Source organism: Piliocolobus tephrosceles, chromosome 1 (assembly GCF_002776525.5).
Source record: "Piliocolobus tephrosceles isolate RC106 chromosome 1, ASM277652v3, whole genome shotgun sequence".
NCBI classification, from domain to species: Eukaryota; Metazoa; Chordata; class Mammalia; order Primates; family Cercopithecidae; genus Piliocolobus; species Piliocolobus tephrosceles.
The window spans coordinates 211,919,613-211,946,776 of NC_045434.1; the positions used below are offsets into that span (position 1 = coordinate 211,919,613).

Here is a 27,164-nt window from a genome sequence, read left to right on the forward strand (position 1 = left end):
CAAAAAAAAAAAAAAAAAAAAAGGTAAACAAGGCCAGGATCAGTGGCTCATGCCTGTAGTTTGAGCACTTTGGGAGGCCGAGGAGGGTGGATCGCCTGAGGTCAGGAGTTCGAGACCAGCTTGGACAGCATGGTGAAACCCCATCTTTACTAAAAATACAAAATATTAGCCAGGTATGGTGGCGCATGCCAGTAATCCCAACTACTAAGGAAGCTGAGGCATGAGAATCGCTTGAACCCAGGAGGTGGAGGTTGAAGTGAGCTGAGGTCGTGCAACTGCACTCCAGTTTGAGTGACAGAACAAGACTCTGTCTCAAAAAGGAAAAAAAAAGGTAAACCAATCACTTGAGGTCAGGGGTTCGAGATCAGCATAGCCAACATGATGAAACCCCATCTCTACTAAAAATACAAAAGTTAGCCAGGCGTGGTGGCATGTGCCTGTAATCCCAGCTACTGGTAAGGCAGAGGCACAAGAAGTCAGCAGAGATCGCAGCTGCACTCCAAACTTGGTGACATAGTAAAATTCTTTGTCTCAAAACAAAAAAAAAAAGAGAGAGAAAAGAAAGAAACACGGTAAACATTATTCATTTACCAATGATGACATTAATAACTCTTACGGTTATTTATGGACTATTTTGTAGCAATCATTTAGTCACAGTAAAGGAACCAAGGTTCTCAAGAGAAGTGAGTTGCCTACAGCCAAGATGAACCCAGTGCCAGAATAAGAATTAGAGTTCAAGGATTAGTGCCTTCTGGTGTTATGCTTATACCACAGATTTCCTGTAATAAGTAATAAATTAATGTATCACCTCGTGTATTGACTTTTAGGCCCAGATCCTCCCGATATTGCAGCCAACCTCTCCTGTACAACCTGGTTGGGAATATCATCTTTACCTTCTTCACAATTGGTAAGTGTGCAGTTATCTGTCAAGCATTTATTAAGTATCTACTACAAACAGTAGCCAGACAATGCTAGAACAAAAATTGGTAGGACAAAGCTCTCTGCTCTTCAGGAATTCACGGACTAAAATTTAAAAAACAACTCACATCTAAAATTCAGGTGAAGGGAATCTTCAAAAACTTCCTAAGTATCTCTTTTAGTGATACTAAAAGAGTATACTCAGGATCCTGAGGCAGAGTTTTTTTTTTTTTTGAGGCAGAGTTTCACTCTTGTTGCCTAGGCTGGAGTGCAATGGTACAATCTCGGCTCACTGCACCCTCTGCCTCCCGGGTTCAAATGATTCTCCTGCCTCAGCCTCCCAAGTAGCTGGGATTACAGGCATGAGCCACCACGCCCAGCTAATTTTGTATTTTGTATTTTTAGTAGAGATGGGGTTTCTTTTTCTTTTCTTTTCTTTTTTTTTTGAGATGAGGTCTCGCTCTTGTCCCCCAAGCTCAGCTCACTACAACCTCCGCCTCCCAGGTTCAAGCGATTCTTGTGCCTTAGCTTCCTGAGTAGCTGGGATTATAAGCATGTGCCACCACACCTAGCTAATACTTTGTATTTTTAGTAGAGATGGGGTTTCACCATGTTGTCCAACATGGTGTCCACTCCTGACCTCTGGCAATCCACCTGCCTCAGCCTCCCAAAGTGCTGGGATTATAGGCGTGAGCCGCCGCGCCCAGCCTAGAGATGCGGTTTCATCATGTTGGTCAGGCTGGTCTCAAAGTCCTGACCTCAGGTGATCTGCCTGCCTCAACCTCCCAAAGTGCTGGGATTACAGGTGTGAGCCACTGTGCCTGGCCTCTCTTTTAGTTGTCCTATAATTTGAGTACGTAACCAAATTAAGTTAAATATAAATTCCCTTTATTTATTTTTTTTGAGATGGAATCTTGCTCTGTCGCCAGGCGGGAGTGCAGTGGCAGGATCTTGGCTCACTGCAACCTCCACCTCCTAGGTTCAAGCAATTCTCGTGCCTCAGCCCGAGTAGCTGGGATTACAGGCACACGCCACCACACCAACTTAATTTTTGTATTTTTAGTAGAGATGGGGTACCACCATGTTAGCCAAGATGGTCTCGATCTCCTGACCTCATGATCCGCCCACCTTGGCCTCCCAAAGTGCTGGAACTACAGGCATGAGCTACCATGCGCGGCCCAAATTCCTTCTGCTATAAAATTATTTAGTGTTATAATATTAAAGTATCAGGTTTTTCATTCAATAAATAGTTACTGATCAAGAGATGATTCTGGGTAGAAAAACAAGGACAATGGCAACTTGAAGTCAAAAAGTGATATAGGGCTGGGTCCAGTGTCTCATGCCTGTAACCCCACCACTTTGAGGCTGAGGTGGGAGAACTGCGTGAAGTCAGGAGTTCAAGACCTGCCTGGGCAACATGGTGAGACATCATCTCTACAAAAAATAGAATAAGTTACCTGGGCATGGTGTCATGCACCTGTAGTCCCAGCTACTTGGGAGGCTGAAGTCAGAGGGTCACTAAAGCCCGGGAGATGGAGGTTACAGTGAGTCATGTCATTGCACTCCAGCCTGGGTGACAGAGGAAGGCCCTATCTCCAAAAAAAAAGGACACAGAGTTGGTCTCTATTCTCAACATTCTGAAATGTGGAGAAGTTTAAGAATATTTTAGCAAATCTATCTTAATCATATTTTCCTTTGAATGTGCTTTTAAGAGTGATGTATGGGCCGGGCACAGTGGCTCACGCCTGTAATCCCATCACTTTGGGAGGCCGAGGCGGGTGGATCACCTGAGGTCAGGAGTTTGAGACCAGCCTGGGCAACATGGTAAAACCCCTTCTTTACTAAAAATATAAAAATTAGCCGGGCATGGTGGCGCGTGCCTGTAGTCCCAGCTACGAGGGGGGCTGAGGCAGGACGATAGCTTGAACCTGGGAGACAGAGGTTGCAGTGAGCTAAGATTGTGTCACTGCACTCCAGCCTGAGCAACAGAGCAAGACTCTGTCACACACACACACAAAAAAAGGCTGGGTGCGGTGGCTCAAGCCTGTAATCCCAGCACTTTGGGAGGCCGAGACAGGTGGATCACGAGGTCAGGAGATCGAGACCATCCTGGCTAACATGGTGAAACCCCGTCTCTACTAAAAAATACAAAAAACTAGCCGGGCGAGGTGGCAGGTGCCTGTAGTCCCAGCTACTCGGGAGGCTGAGGCAGGAGAATGGTGTGAACCTGGGAGGCGGAGCTTGAAGTGAGCTGAGATCCGGCCACTGCACTCCAGCCTGGGAACAGAGCGAGACTCCGTCTCAAAAAAGAAAAAAGAGTGATGTATGATTTCAGCAAAAACTATGTCTGAATTTTTTTTTTTTTTTTTTTGAGGCGGAGTCTTGCTCTGTCGCCTGGACTGGAGTGCAGTGGCTGGATCTCAGCTCACTGCAAGCTCCACCTCCCGGGTTTACGCCATTCTCCTGCCTCAGCCTCCCGAGTAGCTGAGACTACAGGCGCCCGCCACCTCGCCCAGCTAGTTTTTTTGTATTTTTAGTAGAGACGGGGTTTCACCGTGTTAGCCAGGATGGTCTCGATCTCCTGACCTCGTGATCCGCCCGTCTCGGCCTCCCAAAGTGCTGGGATTACAGGCTTGAGCCACTGCGCCCGGCCTGAATTTTTTAAAATGAAAAAATAGGGCCAGGTATGGTGGCTCACACCTGTAATCTTAGCACTTTGGGAGGTCAAAGCAGGTGGATCACCTGAGGTCTGGAGTTGAAGACCAGCCTGGCCAACATGGTAAAACCCTATCTCTGCTAAAAATACAAAAATCAGCTGAGCGTGGTGGCACACACCTGTAGTCCCAGCTACTTGGGAAGCTGAGGCAAGAGAATTGCTTGAACCCGGGAGGCAGAGGTTGCAGTCGGCCAAGATAACGCCACTGCATTCCAGCCTGGCAAAAGAGGGAGACCCCCCATCAAAAAAAAAAAAAAATTAGCCTGGTGTGGTGGCGCTGGCCTGTAATCCCAGCTACTCAGGAGGCTGAGGCAGGAGAATCACTTGAGACTGGGAGGCGGAGGATGCAGTGAGCCGAGATGGCGCCTCTGCACTCCAGCCTGACAACAGAGCAAGACTCCATCTCAAAAAAAAAAAAAAAAAAAAAAAGACCGCACACAGTGGCTCACACCTGTAATCCCAGCACTTTCGGAGGCCAAGGCGGGTGGATCACAAGGACAGGAGATCGAGACCATCCCAGCTAACACAGTGAAACCTTGTCTCTACTAAAAATACAAAAAAATTAGCTGGGCATGGTGGCGGGTGCCTGTAGTTCCAGCTACTCGGGAGGTTGAGGCAGGAGAATTGCTTGAACCTGCGAGATGGAGGTTGCAGTGAGTCAGGATTGCAACACTGCACTCCAACCTGGGCGACAGAGCAGGTCCGTCTCAAAAAAAAAACAAAACAAAAAAAAACGCGCATACAATCTATATCAAAGGAAAAATTACTTTGCCTAGACTGGCATTTCTGTTCCACAGCAGGAAGGGAAGGAAACAAACTGCATTTAGGTTTGCATTCAAGAATATATTTCTAGCCGGGCACAGTGGCTCACGCCTATAATCCCAGCACTTTGGGAGGCCAAGGTGGGCCGATCACCTGAGGTCAGGAGTTCGAGACCAGCTTGGCCAACATGGTGAAACCCTGTCTTTACTAAAAATACAAAAAATTACCCAGGCATGGTGGTGCACACCTATAATGCCACCTACTAGGGAGGCTGAGGCAGGAGAATCACTTAAACCCGGGAGGAAGAGGTCACAGTGAGCTAAGATTGCACCACTGCACTCCAGCCTGAGTGACAGAACAAGACTCTGTCTTAAAAAAAAAAAAAAAAAGATTATGTTTCTGAGATGATTAAACCTAAAAACTGGTAACTGATGCTGTTCCTCTGTGCTTTTAGGTTTTACTGTGCTGTTTGTTCAGATGGAGCCAGTGCCACGCACGCTGAAGTGGATGTTTTCTGCATTTGGTGTGGGATCCTTCAGTGAAGGAGTCTGTACTGTGGTGTTAACAGTTTTGGCGCTCTTTCCCATCTTGCAAGATGGCGGGTGAAAAAGTTGAGAAGCCAGATACTAAAGAGAAGAAACCCGAAGCCAAGAAGGCTCATGCTGGTGGCAAGGTGAAAAAGGGTAACCTCAAGGCTAAGAAGCCCAAGAAGGGGAAGCCCCATTGCAGCCGCAACCCTGTCCTTGTCAGAGGAATTGGCAGGTATTCCCGATCTGCCGTGTATTCCAGAAAGGCCATGTACAAGAGGAAGTAGTCAGCCGCTAAATCCAAGGTTGAAAAGAAAAAGAAGGAGAAGGTTCTTGCAACTCTTACAAAACCAGTTGGTGGTGACAAGAACGGCGGTACCTGGGTGGTTAAACTTCGCAAAATGCCTAGATATTATCCTACTGAAGATGTGCCTCGAAAGCTGTTGAGCCAGGGCAAAAAACCCTTCAGTCAGCACGTGAGAAAACTGCGAGCCAGCATTACCCCCAGGACCATTCTGATCATCCTCACTGGACGCACAGGGGCAAGAGGGTGGTTTTCTTGAAGCAGCTGGCTAGTGGCTTGTTACTTGTGACTGGACCTCTGGTCCTCAATCGAGTTCCTCTACGAAGAACGCACCAGAAATTTGTCATTGCCACCTCAACCAAAATCGATATCAGCAATGTCAAAATCCCAAAACATCTTACTGATGCTTACTTCAAGAAGAAGTAGTTGCGGAAGCCCAGACACCAGGAAGGTGAGATCTTCGACACAGAGAAAGAGAAATATGAGATTACAGAGCAGCGCAAGATTGATCAGAAAGCTGTGGACTCACAAATTCTACCAAAAATCAAAGCTGTTCCTCAGCTCCAGGGCTACCTGCGATCTGTTTTTGCCCTGACGAATGGAATTTATCCTCACAAATTGGTGTTCTAAATGTCTTAAGAACCTCATTAAATAGCTAACTACAAAAAAAAAAAAAAAAAAAAAAAAAAAAGTTTTGGCAACAGACTGTATGTTTTTAAACAATGAATTTCTAAAGGCTTATCTTAATCTGAAAGTTTGGCTGTAAATAATACGTCTTCAATATTTATTTTCTACTGACACCAAAAGTAGAGATATGTGGAGATGGAATTCCTAATTAGGCACATGTCACAGTTAAAACATTTCACCGTTCAAAAAGTAGTTAAGATATTAATCAACAGTGAAACAGGCCAGGCACAGTGACTCACATCTCTAATCCCAGTACTTTGGAAGGCTGAGGCAGGCGGATCACTTGAGCCCAGGAGATGAAGACCAGCATAGGCAATGTGGCAAAACCCCATCTCTACAAAAATTACAAAAATTAGCTAGGCCTGGTGGCATGTGCTTGTATTCCCAGTTACTTGAGAGGCTGAGGCAGGAGGATCACATGAACCCAGGAAGTCAAGGCTGCAGAGAGCCATGCTCACACCACTGCACTCCGGCCTGGGTGACAAAACAACATCTTGTCTCAAAACAAACAAACAAATAATGAAGGTGAAGCTGTTGGACTGGGTTTGGCACAGTAAACAGCAAGACTTCTATTTCTTGCTAAATTGGCACCTTCATTTAAATCCTTCTGGCAAAACATTTTTAACACATGTTCCAATTAAAAGACAAAGTATTCCTCATAGTACCTTTTCTCTCTCAAATATAGGAAAAAACAACCCCTGAACTTTACTACTTGTCTGTGCTGCTGTCAGTGAGCAGCTTAGCTTCTACAGGTAAGCAAGAAAACTTCCCAAGTAACCTATCCTTGTCAAAGGCTTTCCTTTGAGGCAACAACTATTCAACTGGCACTGTGACTGTGATGTTGCAAGAGGAATATTAAGCTTTAGTTCCTTTTCTTTTTTTTTGAAACGGAGTCTCACTCTGTTGCTTAGGCTGGAGTGCAGCGGCGTGATCCTGGCTCACTGCAACCTCCTTCTCCTGGATTAAAGCGATTCTTCTGCCTCAGATTCCCCAGTAGCTGGAATTGAAGGCGTGTGCCACTACGCCTGGATAGTTTTGGCATTTTTAGTAGAGATGGGGTTTCACCATGTTGGCCAGGCTAGTCTTGAACTCCTGACCTCAAGTGATCCACCCGTCTCAGCCTCCCAAAGTGCTGGGATTATACACGTGAGCCACTGTGCCCAGCTGCCCTAGTTTCTCTTAAAGCAAGAGATCCAAGAAGCTAAAAAGCATGAAAAGCAAAGCAAAGCAAACGGGGGAGAGGAGGGTTAGGATGGGATATGAAAAGCCATCCTTCTCATGTTACTCCCACTGCATTTAATTAGATCCTATCTATTCTTCATCCTGTAGTGCTTTTCTCATGCCTGGGGCTGATCTGGCGGGCCAGGGTGACCTGTCGAAGGCCAGATGCTAACCCAACAGTTTGAACCATCTGGGTCCTGTGTTTCCTGTCTGAGATACACATCTCTACCAGGCTGGACCTGTCCCAGCAGCCCTGCCACCTATCGGCAATCACACGACCATCTCCTATCCTGCTATTTCAGCTGAACAGCAGAGCCAATAATAGGAAACATGTCAAAATCAGGCATTTAGTAGAAAACTGCGTTATGCCAGGCACGGTGGCTCATGCCTATAATCTCAGCACTTTGGGAGGCCAAGGCGGGCGGATCACTTGAGGTCCAGAGTTCGAGATCAGCCTGATCAACATGTGGAAACCCTGTCTCTACTAAAAATACAAAAATTAGCCGGGCGTGGTTACAGGCACCTGTAATCCCAGCTACTTGGGAGGCTGAGGCAGGAGAATCACTTGAACCCAGGAGGTGGCAGTTGCAGTGAGCCGAGATCGCGTCACCACTCTCCAGACTGGATGACAGAGCGAGACTCTGTCTCAAAAGAAAAAAAAAAGAAAGTTGCATTTAAGTATTAATAAGCACTCACTGACAATGGATAAAAGGACTGACATCATAACCCAATTCACTCCAAATAAAGATCTCCTATCAAATACTTTCACAATGATTATTTTGACTTTCTAAACCTCATGTTTTGTTCAATGAAGTTAAGTGGCATCAGCTGGGAGACTGCTATAGAACTAAGTGCTGAAAAAGAGGAAGGAAAATAGAAGTCTTAGTAACGAACAAAGGTTTAGTTTCAAAAGACCCTAATAATTCAGATTGTGTATTTGAACGAGGTCAATTTACTGCTTCTTTAAGAATGCAGTGGGGCTGGATGTGGTGGCTCATGCCTGTAATCTCAGCACTTTGGGAGGCCAAGGTGGGCGATCACCTGAGGTCAGGAGTTTTTTTGTTTTGTTTTTTTTTTTGAGACGGAGTCTTGCTCTGTCGCCCAGGCTGGAGTGCAGTGGCCGGATCTCAGCTCACTACAAGCTCCGCCTCCCAGGTTTACGCCATTCTCCTGCCTCAGCCTCCCCAGTAGCTGGGACTACAGGCACCCACCACCACGCCCAGCTAGTTTTTTGTATTTTTTTAGAAGAGATGGGGTTTCACTGTGTTAGCCAGGATGGTCTCGATCTCCTGACCTTGTGATCCGCCTGTCTCGGCCTCCCAAAGTGCTGGGATTACAGGCTTGAGCCACCGCGCCCAGCCGCGGTCAGGAGTTTGAGACTAGCCTTGCCAACATGGTGAAACCCCGTCTCCACTTAAAAAAATATATATACACACACACACACACACACACATATACATATATACACATATATACACACACACATATATACACACATACATACATATATATATATACACACACACACACACACACAAAATTAGCTGGGCGTCTTGGTGTGTACCTGTAATCCCAGCTACTCGGGAGGCTGAGACAGGAGAATTGCTTGAACCCAGGAGGTGGAGGTTGCAGTGAGCAAAGATTGCACCACTGCACTCCAGCCTGGGTGACAGAGTGAGAGTCAATCTCAAAAAAAAAAAAAGGCAGTGGAAGATTTTAGAGTAAAAATAATCACAACCTCCCCCTTATAGATTATAACAACCTGCATCATGACAGCTGTTTTCCAGAGAAAATAGCTAAAGTGACCTGCATTGTATTTTGTCTTTTTTTTTTTTCTTTTTTGAGACAGAGTCTTGGTCTGTCGCCCAGACTGGAGTGCAGTGGTGTGATCTCGGTTCACTGCAACCTTTGCCTCCCGGGTTCAAACAATTCTGCCTCAGCCTCCCGCGTAGCTGGGATTACAGGTGCCCGCCACCATGCCCGGCTAATTTTTGTATTTTTAGTAGAGACCGGGTTTCACCATGTTGGCCAGGCTGGTCTCAAACACCTGATGTCAGGTGATCCACCTGCCTCCGCCTCCCAAAGTGCTGGGATTACAAGCCTGAGCCACCATGGCCAGCCGTGTTTTGTCTTTTTACTTCTGTGTACATTTAACAATTCTGGGCCAGGCACAGTGGTTGACGCCTGTAATCTCAGCATTTTGGGAGGTCAGGCAGGTGAATCACCTGAGGTCAGGAGTTCGAGACCAGCGTGGCCAACATGGTGAAACCCCCGTCTCTACTAAAAATACAAAAAAATTAGCCAGGCTGGTGACGGGTGCCTGTAATCCCAACTACTTAGGAGGCTGAGGCAGGAGAATCACATGAACCCAGGAGGTGGAGGTTGCAGTGAGCTGAGATGCGGCCATTGCATTTCAGCCTGGGCAACGAGAGTAAAACTCTGTCTCAAAAAAAAAAAAAATTCTAAAGTATTTTTGGTAGGGACTAGTTACTCACAAATGGCCTCAATGTCATTAAGGACTGGATACAACTTTATTTTGAGACAGGGTCTCGTTCTATCACCCAGGCTGGAACGCAATGGAATAATCACTGCAACCTCCACCTCCTAGGCTCAAGCAATCCTCCCGCCTCAGCCCCCACCCCAAGTAGCTGGGACTACAGGTATGCCCCACCAGACCTGCCTACTCTTTTGTATTTTTTTGTCGAGATAAGGTTTCACCATATTGCCCACACTGGTCTCGAACTCCTGGGCTCAAGCAATCCGCTCGCCTTGACCTCCCAAAGTGTTGGGATTACGGGCATGAGCCAGCTCGCCTGGCCGACAACTCCATTTCTTGAGAAAAAGAACAGAACCAATGGGCAAGAAGAACATATTCAGTATAAAATCTCCCAAAGCATCTCTGACAGGCACAGCACCTGAACAAATGGAAATGACTGTTCATCTGTTTTCTTCTGGATAGGAGGTTACCTAATATATACCCACTATCCTTTGAAACCACCAACATTTTCTGAGCACCTTCCACATCCCAGACACAGCACTAAGGTAGGAATTAGAAACGCGAGCAATCACACAATAAGAATGAAATTCCTCTGAAGTAATTATATTACCATGATTAACAGAAATTATTTAGAAACAACACATTCCCTAGACCTCATCAACCACTACAAGGCTTTGAGCAGAGGAGTGACATGATCTGATTTTTTTTTTTTGAGACGGAGTCTCGCTCTGTCACCCAGGCTGGAGTGCAGTGGCGCAATCTCGGCTCACTGCAAACTCCGCCTCTTGGGTTCACGCCATTCTCCTGCCTTAGCCTCCTGAAGTAGCTGGGACTACAGGCGCCCACCATCATGCCCGGCTAATTTTTTGTAGTTTTAGTAGAGACGGGGTTTCACCGTGTTAGCCAGGATTGTCTCGATCTCCTGACCTCATGATCTGCCCACCTCAGTCTCCCAAAGTGCTGCGATTACAGGTGTGAGCCACCGCACCTGGCCCTGATCTGACATATTTTTTAGACAGTGTCTCACTCTGTCACCCAGGCTGGAGTGCAGTGGCGCTATCTCGGCTCACTGCAACCTCTGCCTCCCGGATTCAAGCAATTCTCCCCTCTCAGCCTCCTGAGTAGCTGGAATCACAGGCACGCGCCACCATACCCAGCTAATTTTTGTATTTTTAGTAGAGACAGGGTTTCGCCATGTTGGCCAGGATGGTCTCAAACTCCAAACCCCAAGTGATCTGCCCACCTCGGCCTCCCAAAGTACTGGGAATCCAGGCGTGAGCCACCACACCTGGCGAGAATGTTCTAAGCAAACGTAATAGTGCAAGAGTCCCAAGGCAGATGCGTGCCTGTCATGCTGCAGGAAGAGATGAAGCCCAGCATGGCTGGAACAGAATAACTAAGGGAGAAGGAATAGCAGACACAGAGAGGTAAGAGGAAGACACTGCAGGGCTTTGAGCAGAAGAGTGACATGATCTGACATATTTTTAAGGATCTCTCTGGCAGATGAAGCTGAAAACATAATGTAGGGAGAGGCAAGGGTGCAAGTGAAGACACAAGATGGGAGGCTACTACAATAATCCAGGTGACAGGTGATGCTGACCCTGCCCTGATGGTAGCAGCAAAGTGGTAAGATGTCATTCAATTCTGGGTGTGTCTGGAACATACAGCCAATGTGATTTGCAATGGATGGGATGTGGGCAGTGAAAGAAAGAAGAGTCAAGGATGACTCTAGAAGTTTTTGGCCTAAGCAGCTAAAAGAACAGCACTACTTTTAACTGAGAAGAGAATCATAGCGAAGCATGATGGCGTGTGCCTGTAATCCTAGCTACTTGGGACCTTGAGAGCTTGTTTGGAGGTTCTAGCAGGGGAACGCAACTACTTACATACCCTTGACTGAAGACCAGTCCTCCTCTGTTGGCGATGGTCGTTCTCTTCGACTGAGTGTGCAGCTTCCGGAGGGACATACATGGAGCAGTGAGGGAGGAAGGAGACACCGGCCTAGCCAGCCAGATTAGCCGGATCAACCCTGGTGATCAACGGGGTGAGAGACGTCACAGCCAGATTGTCCTCACATCCTACTTGGGAGGCTGAGGTGGGAGGATCACTTGATCACGCCATTGCACTCCAGCCTGGGCGACACAGCAAGACCCTGTCTCCAAAAAAAGAGAAGAGAAAGATGTCCATGGAGTAGGCTTGAGGGGACTATCAGGAGTTCAGTTTACAGAGAAGTGAAGTTTGAGACACCTATTCGATATCCAAGTGGTAACACTAAGTAGGCAAATGGAGAACAAAGCCAAGTTCAGGGGAGAGGTACAGACACACAACAGCCTAGAGATTTGGATATATCTGCATATAGATGGTGTATTTGTCTGCTTAGGCTGTCATACTAAAATACCACAGACTGGGTGACTTCAACAACAGAAATTGACTTTCTCACCGTTCTGGAGGCTAGAAGCCCAAGATCAAAGTTTTGGCCAATTTGGTCCGTGGTCACAGCTCTGTTCCTGTCTTGTACATGGCTGCCTTCTTGCTATGTCCTCACATAATCTTTCTTCAGTATGTAAGGGTAAGGGGCAAACTCTCCACTCACTCTTCTGATAAGGACACTAGTCCTATCGGATCAGGGCCCCACACTTACGACCTCATTTAACCTTAATTACTTCCTTACTCCAAATACAACCACACCTAGAGTGACATCTTTGATTCTAAAAGTTCATGTTCTTACCCGTTATGCAAGACTTACAATGGTATGAGCTATCTAAGGCAGACATTTAAAAGAGGCCCAAGTGTTCAGGGAGTCTTTGGCTCCTGGTACTTCTTTTTGGCCACTCAAGTTTCATCTACCCCAGCATTTTTCCTACCTAGTTGGAGCAACTTGCGTGCTCTGGGCTCCCATCCCAAGTCCAGGCTGAAGTGTCCTCAACTCCTCCAGCTGCCAGGGAGCATTTATCTGGTTTCCCAGTGACTCCCAGTCTGGACGTTACTTTCCCCTGTGCAGTCTCCCATGGTTTCCTGCCTAACATATTATTTCTCTTTCTCCAGTTTCTTCTCTGCCTTCTGTCTGAAGGCTTATATTCTATTTTTGTCTCAGAATGAATTTCTCTTACGCATTAGAAATATGTTTTCATTATCCATTAACTCTAAACAAGAACCTAAAGGTACATTAAAAAACCCTTAGCATAGAACTGCTGAATGACTAAGTCACAGAGAAGAACAGGCAAATACCTCCATTGCTTCGAAGACTGCACACGCTAAAACTACACAAATGCCAGAACAGAACATTGGATTATCATTATCAAAATTAGGGGAAGGCCAGGTGGGGTATCTCATGCCTGTAATTCCAGCACTTTGGGGGGCCAAGGTGGGAGGATTACTGGAGCCCAGGAGTTTGAAACCAGCCCGGGGAACATGACAAAACCTCATCTCTACAAAAAATACAAAAACTAGCCGGATGTGGTGGCATGCACCTGAAGTCCCAGCTACTAGGGAGGCTGAGGTGCAAGGATCACTTCAGCCTGAGAGATTAAGGCTGCAGTGAGCCGTGATCATGTTACTGTACTCCAGTTTAGGTGACAGGGCAAGACTGTATCAAAAACAAAAACAAAAATAACCAGGGAAAGTACACTGTGAACAAGTGTTTATTCAGCAAATTTTTCAAATGATTTTTGTTTGTTTGTTTTGAGACGTAGTCTCGCCCTGTAGCCCAGGCTGAAGTGCAATGGCATGATCTCGGCTCACTGCAACCTCCACCTGCCGGGTTCAAGCAATTCTCCTGCCTCAGCCTCCCGAGTACCTGGGACTACAGGCACACGCCACCATGCACAGCTAATTTTTTCTATTTTTAGTAGAGACAGGGTTTCACTATGCTGGCCAGGCTGGTCTCAAACTCCTGACCTCATGATCTGCCCACCTCGGCTTCCCAAAGTCCTGGGATTACAGGTGTGAGCCACCACGCCCAGCTCAAATAATTATTTTTTAAAGTATATTTTCCGGTTTTGTTTTGTAGGGCACTGAGTCTGTCACTGTGAATTCCATTTTACCAAAAATATTGACACTTCCACACATATTTATGAATCAAAATTGAAAGATAATTGCATTAATAGGTACTTTTATTTTTTTTCTTTTGTTTTGGTTTTTTTGTTTGTTTTTTGAGACGGACTCTCGCTCTGTCGCCCAGGCTGGAGTGCAGTGGCGCAATCTCCACTCACTGCAAGCTCCGCCGCCTCCTGGGTTAATGCCATTCTCCTGCCTCAGCCTCCCTAGAAGCTGGGACTACAGGCGCCTGCCACCACGCCCGGCCAATTTTTTTGTATTTTCAGTAAATACAGGGTCTCACCATGTTCGTCAGGATGGTCTCGATCTCCTGACCTTGTGATCTGACCGCCTTGGACTCCCAAAGTGCTGGGATTACAGGCGTGAGCCACCACGCCTGGCCTTGTTTTGTTTTTTTTAAGACGGAGTTGCTCTGTCACCCAGGCTGCAGTGCAGTGAAGCGATCTTGGCTCACTGCAACCTTCACCTCCTGAGTTCAAGTGATTCTCACGCCTCAGCCTCCTGAGTAGCTGGGTTTACAGGCATGCACCACCATGCCTGGTTAATTTTTGTATTTTTAGTATAGATGGAGTTTCACCATGTTGGCCGGGCTGGTCTTGAATTCCTGACCTTAAGTGATCTGCCTGCCTCAGCCTCCCAAAGTGCTGGGATTATAGGCATGAGCCACCGTGCCTGGCCAACTTTCACAAAGAAAATTCTTTGAATCTGAAGTGTCTTGCAAGGTAGAGGCTATTGCAACCATTCCAACTAGTGTGTCAACAGTCTTCTCTAAGGTGGGCTAGAAAAATGGTTTCATATTCAAATTATAACTCTGCAAAACAATTGATGGTAATAAAGAGATTCCACAATCAGACAGAACTAAGAGAAACAATTAGTTCTGGTAAAGCTCTGTGGCAATCAAAGTTAGAAGTTTATCCTGGGTAGCTGAAATATAACTAACTTCAAAGACCAGGCCTGGCGGTGGCTTGTGCCAATCACCACAACAATTTGAAGGGCCAAGACCAGAGGATCGCTTGAGCCCAGGAGTTCAAGGCTGCAGTGAGCTATGATCACACCACTGCACTCCCGCCTGGGTAACACAGCTCTTGTTTTTTAACAAGATGTTGTTACTTAACAAAAAAAAAAAAGGAAAAAAAAAAAGGGCGGGCGCGGTGGCTCAAGCCTGTAATCCCAGCACTTTGGGAGGCCGAGATGGGCGGATCACGAGGTCAGGAGATTGAGACCATCCTGGCTAACACGCTGAAACCCCGTCTCTACTAAAAAACACAAAAAACTAGCCAGGCGCGGTGGCGGGCGCCGGTAATCTCAGCTACTCCGGAGGCTGAGGCAGGAGAATGGCGTAAACCTGGGAGGCTGAGCTTGCAGTGAGCTGAGATCCGGCCACTGCACTCCAGCCTGGGTGACAGAGCCAGACTCCATCTCAAAAAAAAAAAAAAAAAGACTGCCCCTATCAAACAATTCTACCATGAACACTGACGTTGTTGTTCTGTGGACTACTTCAGGAAGATGGACTGAGAACATCATTAAATGGTTCCAACTAGTTTCTGGGTAACTTTATTTTTGATTTTTTGTTATGGGGGTCTCGCTATGTTGCCCAGGCTGGGCTCAAATGATCCTCTCACCTCGGCCTCTCAAAATGCTGGGTTTACAGGTGTGAGCCACTGCGACAGCCAAGGGTAACCTTTTTATTTATGTTTTTTTGAGACAGAGTCTCGCACTGTCACCCCTGCTGGAGTGCAACAGCGCAATCTCGGCTCACTGCAACCTGCGCCTCCAGGGTTGAAGCCATTCTCCTGCCTCAGCCTCCGCAGTAGCTGGGATTACAGGCTCCCGCTACCGCGTACGGCTGATTTTTTGTATTTTCAGTAGAGACGGGGTTTCACTGTGTTGGCCAGACTGGGCTCGAAGTCCTGACCTCGTGATCCGCCTGCTTCGGCCTCCCAAAGTGCTGGGATTACAGGCGTGAGACACCGCGCCTGGCCAAGGGTAACTTTTTAAGAGCTGCCCAACAGTTCATTACCTCCTTCTCAAGGAGCATGAGTGTCAAACCACCTCCAGCAAAGCAGTTGTAGTCTTTTACAGATTTGGAAAGAAGGATTTAGGAAGAAAGGGAAGTCATTCGAAATGATTTCTTCCTCTGATGCCCAGCCGTCCCCCGTTAAGCCTAAAGGTGCTAGACCTCAAGACTCTTCTAGAAAGAGATTTTTCCTCTCCAAGGTGAATACATCTGTTCCGAAGGTCAGAAGCTACTTTACCGAAGTTTTCCGTGCCACCGAAAAAATTAAGGGTCAATTAATGCTTCTTGCCCCAAACCTGCATATGAGCTTGCCTCGGATCATATTCGACCCTAAAGACTCCAGCATCTTGGACGCACCTATATCTAGGACAAAAAGGGACCAGCTTCTCAGGGGCTCCTTGCCGGGAGCTTACCGCGCCCTCACTGTCCGCCGGCCCGAGTGCTACCGTAGATCACCCGCGGCCCGGACGCCAGCAAGTGGAACATCTCGGTCGCACTCTCATTGGTTCCTGGGGGCCGGAAGTGCGTGCGTCCGGCGGAAGTGCTCCTCCGGCGCGGTCCTCCAGGCCAGGGCCCTCAGGTAGGCGGGGCCCCTGGGCCCTAAACTCTGGGACTGGCGGGCGGGCAGGCGGCACAGGGGGGATCCCGGCGGCCTAAGGAGGTTGTCCCAGTTTTGGTCAGGGAGGGCCGGAAGGATTTTTGGGGACCGTGGGTTTACAGCTACCTCTGGTGACAACCGGGGCCTGGTGGAGCCCGGCCGCCGCGGGACCTACGTGTCGGACTTCAAGTTCCCGCCTGGGGTGGGATTTGCTGCGGTGGCCGGAGCTGCTGCTTCACCCAGTCCGGTTGGTTCTGGGCCAAACGCTCCTCACTTTCAGCCAGGAAGAGGCGTGCTCTCCGTCCTTACCTTTTCCATGCCTGTGGGTTTGACGCCTTCCCTCAAGGCGTATCCGGATGCGGGTTTTTCCTCAAACATCCTCTCGGCCTCGCTAGGAAAAACCTCAGAAAGGCTGCGGTAGACGCAGTCGAGGGAGAAACTGCCCCTGCCCGTGATGTCTCAGGCTGCTCAAGTGGAACTTATCTGGACTGCTTTAGGGCAAGTTTATATATAGCAAATACAATTAGTTGTTAATGGTTTCCTTTTTTCCAGCCATCTCCACCCCCAGGTGGTTTGAACTTTGAGCCTTTTGTAGTCCTGATGAATAATTTCACTTTCCTCAAGTTTATGACACTCGGAACGTCAAGAACTGGAGGTTTGTGCAATTTGAGACCGGTCAGCACTGTGCAGAGATCAGAGTACTAAGAGACAGGTGAGCATGAATGAGTACCCTCCACTCCAGTTCATAGTGTCTGAGAGCGGTTTCTGTAGTTTCGTAAAAGTGCACCACCTTTAGTGACTACTAGGTGGCGCCAACGAGTTAATCTTTCGGGGATAAATCTCAAAGTAGCACCAGATAAGGCTTTTAAAATGCACCCATTTTTACTGAAATGTATTCAGAATAGCTTTAGCTCCTTAAAATATGTTGAGCCTTTGTATACGTGACCAAACTATCGACGTTCTATTCAGTATTAGGTACTGAAAAATCTAAGAGAGGAATCAGACTCATATTCTGTTCTCCAGAGTTTAGTCAGTACAAAAATTAGCTGAGCGTGGTCGCGGGCACCTATAATCCCAGCTACTTGGGAGGCCGAGGCAGGAGAATCGCTTGAACGCGGGAGGCAGAGGTTGCAGTGAGCCAAGATCACGTCACTGCACTCTAGCCTGGGTGACAGAGCGAAACGATGCCTCAAAAAAAATTTAGAAAAAAAAAGAATTTTTTTTTTTGAGATGCAGTCTTGCTCTGTCGCCCAGTGGAGTGCAGTGGCACCATTTCTGCTCACTGCAAGCTCCACCTCCCAGGTTCACACCATTCTCCTGCCTCAGCCTCCCGAGTAGCTGGGCCTACAGGCGCCCGCCACCACAGCCGGCTGATTTTTTGTATTTTTAGGAGAGACAGGGTTTCACTGTGTTAGCCAGAATGGTCTCAATCTCCTGACCTTGTGATCTGCCTGCCTTAGTCTCCCAACAGGCGTGAGCCACTGCGCTCGGCTCAAAAAAAAGATTTGAATGCTAAAGAAGAAGCAATCAATTCTCATTATTCATCCACCAGTTATTTATTCAGCACTTTTTGTCTGCCCAAGACTGTGCTGGATGCTGGTGTATAAAGAAAAGGTAAAGGCCGGTCACGAATTTGAGACCAGCCTGGCCAACATGGGGAAACCTTCTCTCTACTGAAAGTACAAAAATTAGCTGAGCGTGGTGGTGGGCACCTACATTCCCAGCTACTCAGGAGACCGAGGCAGGAGAATTGCTTGAACCCAGGAGGCAGAGGCTGCAGTGAGCCGAGATCGCACCACTGCAATCCAGCCTGGGTGACAGAGTGAGATGCCATCTCAAAACAAAAAAAAAAAAAAGAAAGAAAAAAGAAAAGGTAAAATCCCTACTCAAATAATTCACAACCTAGTGATTGGGTGGAAATCAAGGAAGGCCTTGTAGAGAAGGTGACACTTGAACTAGACTGAAGAATGAATAAATTGGGTTTCATAGGTAGAAAAAAAATGCAGGCTCAAAAGAGTGCATGACATTTTTGAAACAGCAAGTCATCCAGTGTGGTTAGACTATAGGAAACTAACTCTGAAAAGACATTGTCAGTTACATCTTGGGTCTGCCTCAACTTTTAGTGGAAAATTCCACAGACTTAAGAGAAAAATTAAAATGAATAATTTCCAGGAAAAATGCACTAAACCAATATACATGAAATGTAGCTGTAATAAATTACACTTCTGGGTATAATGTTTGTTTATATTTGCATATCATTGATGATCATAGATGACATGCCAATTTTAATGGATTAGGTAGTAATTTTTTTGTCATTATATTTTATTTTGAATATACTGTAAGAATCCTCTCCATTGAAGTACACATGTCAAATCATCTGGTAATTATTTCATTATGTGTAGGAAAACAAAACATGCTTTAATGCCAGGTGCAGTGGCTCCCGCCTGTGATCCCAGCACTTTGGGAGGCCGAGGCTGGCTGATCATGAGGTCAGGAGATAGAGACCATCCTGGCTAACATGGTGAAACCCCGTCTCTACTAAAAATACAAAAAATTAGCCAGGCGTGTTGGCGGGTGCCTGTAGTCCCAGCTACTCGGAAGGCTGAGGCAGGAGAATGGTGTGAACCCAGGAGGGCCAGGCTGATCAGTAACTCCTGGCCTCAAGTGATCTGCCCACCTCAGCCTCCCAAAGTGCTGGAATTACAGGCGTGGGACACCATGGCTGGCCCCAGGCAATAGGATATTTAATGAAACTTGACAAACTGATTCTTAAATTCATCTAGAAGAGAAAGTGCACAAGAATAGCCAAGAATTTTGGGGAGGAGAAAACAATAAAGGCAAGTCATTATCAGTTATCAAGATACACCAGTGATAAAGCCATAATAATGTAAATAGCAAGAAGTGTTGCCTTAGGTCTGGACACAGTGGCTCATGTCTGTAATCCCAGCACTTTGAGAGGTCAAGGCAGGCAGATTACGTGAGGCCAGGAGTTTGAGACCAGCCCGGCCAACATGGTGAAACCCTGTCTCTACTAAAACTACCAAAAAAAAAGAAAGGCAGGTGTGGTGGTGTGGTGGCACACCTGTAATCCTAGCTACTCAGGAGGCTGAGGCAGGAGAATCACTTGAGCCCAGGATGCAGAGGTTACAGTTAGCTGAGATCGCACCACTGCACTCCAGCCTAGACGAGAGAGTGATACTCTATCCAAAAAAAAAAAAAAAAAGCCAGGTGGAGTGCCTCATTGCCTATAATCCCAGCACTTTGGGAGGCTGAGACGACTGGATCACTTGAGGTCGGGAGTTCGAGACCAACCTGGCCAGTATGGCAAAACCACATTTCTACTAAAAATACAAAAATTAGCCAAATGTGGTGGCATGCACCTGTAGTCCCAGCTACTGGAGAGGCTGAAGCAGGAGAATTGCTTAAACCCAGGAGGTGAAGGTTGCAGTGAGCGGAAATCGCATCACCACACTCCAGCCTGGGCAACAGTGAGACTCAGTCTAAAAAAATAAAAGCGATTTCTTAGAAACAGAAAATTATCAATGATTATCCAATTGCCCTAACACCCTTTACTAGTCAGTCTTTTATTTATTAATCAATATACCACCTTTATTGTAGACCAAATTGCCCTGGATCAATAAATAAAAGACTGATTAGTAAAGGGTGTTTTTGAATGGAAAGTTAGACCCCTACTTCAAAGCGTAACAAAAAATTGCAGGTGGCTTTTTTCTGCAGCTAGAAAACAAAAATTTGTAAAAGTCTTGAACATAAAGATGTAGAAATCATGAGATGGTTAGGGCCTACCTTCATGGGACACAAAACAAAGAAGGTTTAAAGGAGAAGACAGATTTGTCTATTAAAAAATAATAATTTGCCATGACAAAAATAAATAAATAAAATTTAGTCAGGAGATGAAATAATATTTGCAATTACAAAGGCTTCATTGCTTGATCTTAGGAGGTCAAAGCTGCAGTGAGCCGTGATCATGCCACTGCACTTCAGCCTGGGTGACAGAGCAAGACCCTGTCTCAAAAAAGCCACAGGCTTCGTATCCATGTTATAAATCAGTAAGAGAAAGATAACCCAGCAGAAAGATGGTCACATTTCCAAAGAAGAAATTCATATTAAAAGATGTTCATCAGCTGGGCTTGGGGACCTACACCTCTAATCCCAGCATTTTGGGAGGCTGAGGTGGGCGCATCCCTGGAGTCCAGTTCAAGACCAGCTTGGGCAACATAGGGAGACCCCATCTCCACAAAAAAAATAAATTAGCCAGGTGTGGTGGTGTATACCTGTGGTTCCAGCTACTCAGGAGGCAGAGGTGGGAAGATGGCTTGAGCTCGAGAGGTCAAGGCTGTAGTGAGCTGTGATTGTGCCACTGTGCTCCAGCCTGGGTGACAGATTGAGACCCTATCTCAAAAAAACTAAAAATAAAAAAAGGATGTTCATGCTCACAAGTAATTAGGTAAATATACATAAGACCAGTAAGATAATATCAGGAGTGTTTTGGGCTATGGTGATTCATTTTATAAAGCAAAGCCACATTTGATCTACTTCTTTATATATCTGTATTTCCATTTATCAAATTTGTTTAGAGTAAGATAGACCAGTAATGAAGACTTCGAATTAATGTGTCAAATCACATAAAGAAGATTTTCAGGCATTTTTGTGGGGTGTTATTACTATATGAGTTTAAACTTTTATATCTAAAGTAAGATTTTCTTTGTATAACTATCTTTCATACACCTGTAGCTAAGAAAGAGTATAACCTTTCTTGTTTTGTTTTTTTTTTGAGTCAGGGTCTCGCTCTGTCAACCAGGCCAGAGTACAGTGGTAAGATCATGGCTTACTGCAACCTCAAATTCCTGGGCTCAAGCAATCCTCCCACCTAAGACCTAAGCCTCCTGAGGAGCTGGGACTAAAGGCATCCGCCACCATGCCTGGCTAAGATTTTCTATTCTTTGTAGAGATGAAGTCTCACTATATTGGCCAGGCTGGTTGCGAACTCCTGAGCTCAAGCAGTCCTCCTACTCCTACCTCAGGCTCCCAAAGTGCTGAGTTTACAGACATGCATGAGCCACTACACCCAGCTGCCTTTTTTTTTTTTTTTCTGAGATGTAGTCTCATTCTGTCGCCCAGGCTGGAGTGTAGTGGCATGATCTCTGCTCACTGCAATCTCTGCCTCCCAGGTTCAAATGATTCTCCTGCCTCAGCCTCCTGAGCAGCTGGGACTACAGGCATGTGCCACCATGCCCAGCTAATTTTTTTTTTTCTTTAGAGATGGGGTTTCACCATGTTGGTCAGGCTGGTCTTGAAGTCCTGATCTCAGGTGATCCACCTGCTTTGGCCTCCAAAAGTGCTGGGATTATAGGCCTGAGCCACCGCATCCAGCCTGTTTTGTTTTTTTAGTAGAGACGGGGTTTCACCGTGTTAGCCAGGATGGTCTCGATCTCCTGACCTCATGATCCACCCACCTCGGCCTCCCAAAGTACTGGAATTACAGGCCTGAGCCACCAGCACCCAGCTGCAGCTGCCTATTTTTAATTGCACTGGCGACTGGGTGTGGTGGCTTATGCCTATAGGAGGGTCACTTCAGGCCAGGAGTTTGAGACCAGCCTAGACAAAATAGCCAGACTCTGTCTCTACAAAAAATAAAATGTAAAAAGCTTGCACTGGTATGTTAATTTCATATGGTATGTGGGTTTATTGTTTCACATAGAGATTAAAATGGCTTCCAGAGGAAAGACAGAGACAAGCAAATTAAAGCAGAATTTAGAAGAACAGTTGGATAGACTCATGCAGCAATTACAAGATCTGGAGGAATGCAGGTAAGAGTTGAATGCTATGTTGCTACGCTGGAAACTGGCTTTTTTTCTGCAGTAGCTCCATGGATGCAGGCCCATGTGTGATTCTGCATTTCCCCTGTAGTGTTCTTCACACTGTCTGTTAGAGAAGTAAACTCATTGCAGGCTTTGGAGTCATAAAGGCTGAGAAATGACAGTCATTCAGTTAACTACTAAGTGCATGTGAACTTGAGCAAAATACTTAACCTCCTTGAAGTAGAAATAACACCTACCGGCCAGGCGCGGTGGCTCACGCCTGTAATCCCAGCACTTTGGGAGGCCGAAGCGGGCGGATCACGAGGTCAGGAGATCGAGACCATCCTGGCTAACATGGTGAAACCCCGTCTCTACTAAAACTACAAAAAATTAGCCGGGCGTGGTGGCAGGCACCTGTGGTCCGGGCTACTCGGGAGGCTGAGGCAGGAGAATGGTGTGAACGTGGGAGGCAGAGCTTGCAGTGAGCTGAGATCACGCCACCGCACTCCAGCCTAGGCGACAGAGCGAGACTCCGTCGCAAAAAAAAAAAAAAAAAAAAAAAAAAAAAGAAATAACACCTACTTTATCTTTAGTATTTAAATCAGTCCTGCCTGCTGTCAGGCCAAGAAGGTACTACGTGAATTTCTGGCATGTAGTTTCAGCCTTACCGGCACAAAGGACCACAACAGTTCATTGCGGCTTTTTTTTTTTTCTTTTGAAACAGAGTCTTGCTGTGTTGCCCAGGCTGGAGTGCAGTGGCGAGATCTCAGATCACTGCAACTTCCGCCTCCTAGTTCAAGTGATTCTCCTGCGTCAGCCTCCCGAGTGGCTGGGATTATAGGCGTCTGCCACCACACCCAGCTAATTTTTGTATTTTTAGTAGAGGTAGGGTTTCACCATGTTGGCCAGGCTGGCCTCGAACTCCTGACCTCAGGTGATCCACCCACCTCAGCCTTCCAAAGTGCTAGGATTACAGGTGTGAGCTAGCACCTGGCCTTATGTGGCTTCTTAAGTTTGCTTCATTTTGGTAAAAGAAAAATGTTTATCAAAGTCACCATATTGCAGGAAAATGCCCATACTACTGCTATGTGAACACATTCACCGTTAGCATTTTGATATTTCCCTTCAGCCTTTCTCTAATGTACAAGTACTAAGATTGCATTTTTCACTTGGAACTCTGTATTTTTCCATATCATGATGTTCACCTACTTCAGAGAGGAACTCGATACAGATGAATATGAAGAAACCAAAAAGGAAACTCTGGAGCAACTAAGTGAATTTAATGATTCACTGAAGAAAATTATGTCTGGAAATATGACCTTGATAGATGAACTAAGTGGAATGCAGCTGGTAAGTATAACATATAGGTGACAGAGGACGGACTTTGTTTTCTGGTTTTGGTTTTTGTTTTTGTTTTTGTTGGAGATGCATTCTTTCTCTGTCGCCCAGGCTGGAGTGCAGGGGGGCAGTCTCGGCTCACTGCAACGTCTGCCTCCCAGGTTCAAGTGATTCTCCTCACTTAGCCTCCAGAGTAGCTGGGATTATAGGCACCCGCCTCCACACCCAGCTAATTTTTGTATTTTTAGTAGAGACCGGGTTTCATCATGTTGGCCAGGCTGGTTTTTGAACTCCTGACCTCAAGTGATCCTCCCACCTCGGCCTCCCAAAGTGCTAGGATTACAGGCATGAACCACCATGCCCTGCTGGTTTTTTTTTTTTTTTTTTTTTTTTTTTTTTTGAGAGAGGGTCTCTCTGTGTCACCCAGGCTGGAGTGCAGTGACACAATCATGGCTCACTACAGCCTTGTCCTTCAGGGCTCAAGTGATCCTCCTGCCTCAGCCTCCCAAAGATTATGGGCATGAACTGCCATACCCAGCTTTTTTATAAATATATTTCAAGCTGGGTGTGGTGGTGCCTGCTTATAATCCCAGGTATTCCAGAGGCTGAAGCATGATGCAGGAGGACTGCTTTGAGCTCAGGAGTTCAGGACCAGCCTGGGCAACATAGTGAGACCCCTATCTCTAAATAAAAAATAATAGTAATAATTAAAGTAAGTATATTTCTGATAGAAAATATACCATGTTTTATGTTTTGCATGTTCTAGGTGTAACTTCTTTTTTTTTTTTTTTAGAGACAGCGTCACCCAGGCTGGATTGCAGGGGTGCTATTCACCCCTGAGACTCCCAGGTAGCTGGGACAACAGGCATGCACAACCACACCTGGTTATTTTTTTTTTTCTTTTCTTTTTTTTTTTTTTGAGGAGTCTCACTCTTGTTGCCCAGGCTGGAGTGCAATGGTGCAATCTCGGCTCACCACAACCTCTGTCTCCCGGGTTCAAGTGATTCTCCTTCCTCAGCCTCCTGAGTAGCTGGGATTATAGGCATGTGCCACCACGCCTGGCTGATTTTGTATTTTTAGTAGAGATGGAGTTTCTCCATGTTGGTCAGGCTGGTCTTGAACTCCCAACCTCAGGTGATCCGCCTGTCTTGGGCTCCCAAAGTGCTGGGATTACAAGTGTGAGCCACTGCACCCAGCCTTTAATTTTTTTTTAGAGATGGGGTCTTGCTACATTTCCAAGGCTGGTCTCAAACCCATGGGCTCAAGCAATCCTCCTGCCTTGGCCTCCCAAGGTGTAACTTCTAGATGAGTGTCTGCTTATGCATAAACAACAAATCCTTCCAGATCTTCATTTAGTTATGTAATTGCTTCTGTGAACCAGTAAACCTTGATAAAGATTAAAGATCCATCAATTAGTTATTGCAATACCTGATTTGTTGGACTGTTTTGGTTAGTTTTTGCTTTCTTCTGTTTCTAGGCTATTCAGGCAGCTATCAGCCAGGCCTTTAAAACCCCAGAGGTCATCAGATTGTTTGCAAAGAAACAACCAGGTCAGCTTCGGACAAGGTTAGCAGAGGTAAAATTTCTTTAAATTGATTTGGTTGCTGTGTGTTTTTCATTTCCTAAGCCAATTCATTATGATACCCTATGGCTTAAAAATTGGCCAGATGATTTTAGAGCCGCAACTAACAATTTTCTGACAAAATTAGTAATTTGAGCACTTACAGTTGATAATGAGTGTAGAGCTTTAAACACTGTATGGCAGTTTAAATTGCCACTGACTGCTTCTACCTGGACTCACCTTTAATGTTTTACCATTTACTTCTGGAGCTCTAACTTAAAACCACATTGAGAATTAATTAGCAGCATTGCTTGTATGCATGTGTGGCCTATCTCATCTAAGAATTTCAAGTATCTTTGTAAATCTGATACTTCCAGAAGTCTCTTTGTAGGCTCGGATGTAATTAAGAGTTACCAAGTGGCCGGGCACGGTGGCTCACGCCTGTAATCCCAGCACTTTGGGAGACCGAGGTGGGTGAATCACAAGGTCAGGAGATAGAGACAATCCTGGCTAACATGGTGAAACCCCGTCTCTACTAAAAATACAAAAAATTAGCCAGGCGTGGTGGCGGGTGCCTGTAGTCCCAGCTACTCGGGAGGCTGAAGCAGGAGAATGGCGTGAACCCGGGAGGCGGAGCTTGCAGTGGGCCAAGATTGCGCCACTGCACTCCAGCCTGGGCGACAGAGAGAGACTCCGTCTCAAAAAAAAAAGTTACCAAGTTATTTGTAACTATGGGCAATTCAGTAGCATAGTGATTCGGTGCATGGATTTTGGTCAGACTGGCTGGATTTGAATCCCTGCTTCACTACTGAGGTACGTGACAAGTTTTTTTATGGTTTTTTTTTTGTTGTTGGTTTTTTTTCTTGAGATGGAGTCTTGTTCTATTGCCCAGGCTAGAGTGCAGTGGCACAATCTCGGTTCAGTACAACCTCTGCCTCTGGGTTCAAGTGAGTCTCCTGCCTCAACCTCCCAAGTAGCCGGGATTACAGTTGCGCGCCACCATGCCCAGCTAATTTTTGTATTTTTAGTAGAAATGGGGTTTCACATGTTCTCCAGGCTGGTCTTGAACTCCTGACCTCAAGTGATCTGCCCGCCTCAGCCTCCCAAATTGTTAGAATTATAGATGTGAGCCACTGCGCCTAGCCTTTTGTGTGTGTGTGTGTGTGTGTGTGTGTGTGTGTGTGTGTGTTTCTGAGGCTTTTTTTTTTTTTTTAAGGCAGGGTCTTACTTGTTCACCCATTCTCAGTGTAGTAGTGCAGTCTTGGCTCACTGCAGCCTCTGTCTCCTGGACTCAAGCGTCTCCCATCACAGCCCCTCACGTAGCTGGGCCCATAGGCACACACCACCACACCCACTAATTTTTGTATTTTTCATAGAGACAGGGTTTCACCATGTTGGCCAGGATGGTCTCGAACTCCTGAGCTCAAGCAATCCACCCACCTCAGCCTTCCAAAGTGGTGGGATTACAGGCATGAGCCATTGCGCCCGGCCTGGACAAGTTATTTTATTCATCCCCTTTGTGCCTAGGTTTCTCTGTCTATAAAAAGGTGACGATAGTTCCTACGTCTTATGGTAGTTATGAGGATTAAATGAAGTAATATGCATAAAAGTATTTTGAATACACCCAATGTATAGTACATGCTATTAGTGTTTCTGGTGGAAGTGGTGATATTTTACTAGATAATTTACTAGAACTGCATTTAACATTTCTATCATATTTGCCTTGGATTGTTTCTGTAGTTCTTTATAATATTAATCAGCTAGAGGATTTCTTTTTCTTTTTTTTTTTTTTTTTCTGAGATGGAGTCTTGCTCTGTTGCCAGGCTGGAGTGCAGTGGCACGATCTTGGCTTACTGCAGCCTCCACCTCCTGGGTTCAAGCAATTCTCCTGCCTCAGCCTCCCGAGTAACTGGGACAACAGGCGAGCGCCACTATGCCCAGCTAGTTTTTGTACTTTTAGTAGAGATGACGTTTCACCATGTTGGCCAGAATGGTCACCGTATTAGCCAGGATGGTCTCGATCTCCTTACCTCGTGATCCGCCCATCTCGGCCTCCCAAAGTGCTGGGACTACAGGCTTGAGCCACCGCGCCCAGCCGAATTTTTTTTTTTTTAGAAGTACGTCTGGGGCCGGGCGCGGTGGCTCA

General features: G+C 46.2%; 3 protein-coding genes and 1 pseudogene across 6 annotated transcripts in view; 3 read left to right on the top strand and 1 right to left on the bottom strand.

The window, feature by feature from the left end:
- Positions 1-7,320, top strand: part of LOC116418931 — a 12,430-nt gene extending 5,110 nt beyond the window's left edge. The window contains exons 3-7 of the mRNA XM_031936229.1: positions 815-907; positions 4,851-4,998; positions 5,464-5,605; positions 6,600-6,666; positions 7,244-7,320. Of these exons, the coding sequence (XP_031792089.1) occupies positions 815-907; positions 4,851-4,998; positions 5,464-5,605; positions 6,600-6,666; positions 7,244-7,320 (527 nt within the window). The remainder of the gene's footprint in view (positions 1-814; positions 908-4,850; positions 4,999-5,463; positions 5,606-6,599; positions 6,667-7,243) is intronic.
- NMNAT1 (nicotinamide nucleotide adenylyltransferase 1) overlaps positions 1-16,190 on the bottom strand; it is a 43,458-nt gene extending 27,268 nt beyond the window's left edge. The window contains exons 1-2 of one of the 3 annotated variants that reach the window (XM_023215301.1): positions 16,060-16,190; positions 11,520-11,781 (exon numbers count right to left, since the gene is read on the bottom strand). The gene's annotated coding sequence lies outside the window, so the exon portion shown is untranslated. Of the gene's footprint in view, positions 1-11,519; positions 11,782-15,705 lie in introns of all 3 variants that reach the window. The other 2 variants (XM_023215302.1, XM_023215304.1) reach the window with 2 other exon arrangements.
- On the top strand, positions 4,976-5,918 carry LOC111544654 (annotated as a pseudogene). The gene has a single exon (XR_002732236.3). The product of XR_002732236.3 is annotated as a 60S ribosomal protein L6 pseudogene (transcript).
- Positions 16,191-16,228: 38 nt separating the features above from the next.
- Positions 16,229-27,164, top strand: part of LZIC (leucine zipper and CTNNBIP1 domain containing) — a 19,384-nt gene continuing 8,448 nt past the window's right edge. The window contains exons 1-5 of the mRNA XM_023215298.1: positions 16,229-16,282; positions 16,853-17,012; positions 22,020-22,128; positions 23,334-23,469; positions 24,935-25,033. Of these exons, the coding sequence (XP_023071066.1) occupies positions 22,028-22,128; positions 23,334-23,469; positions 24,935-25,033 (336 nt within the window). The 5' untranslated portion in view covers positions 16,229-16,282; positions 16,853-17,012; positions 22,020-22,027. The remainder of the gene's footprint in view (positions 16,283-16,852; positions 17,013-22,019; positions 22,129-23,333; positions 23,470-24,934; positions 25,034-27,164) is intronic.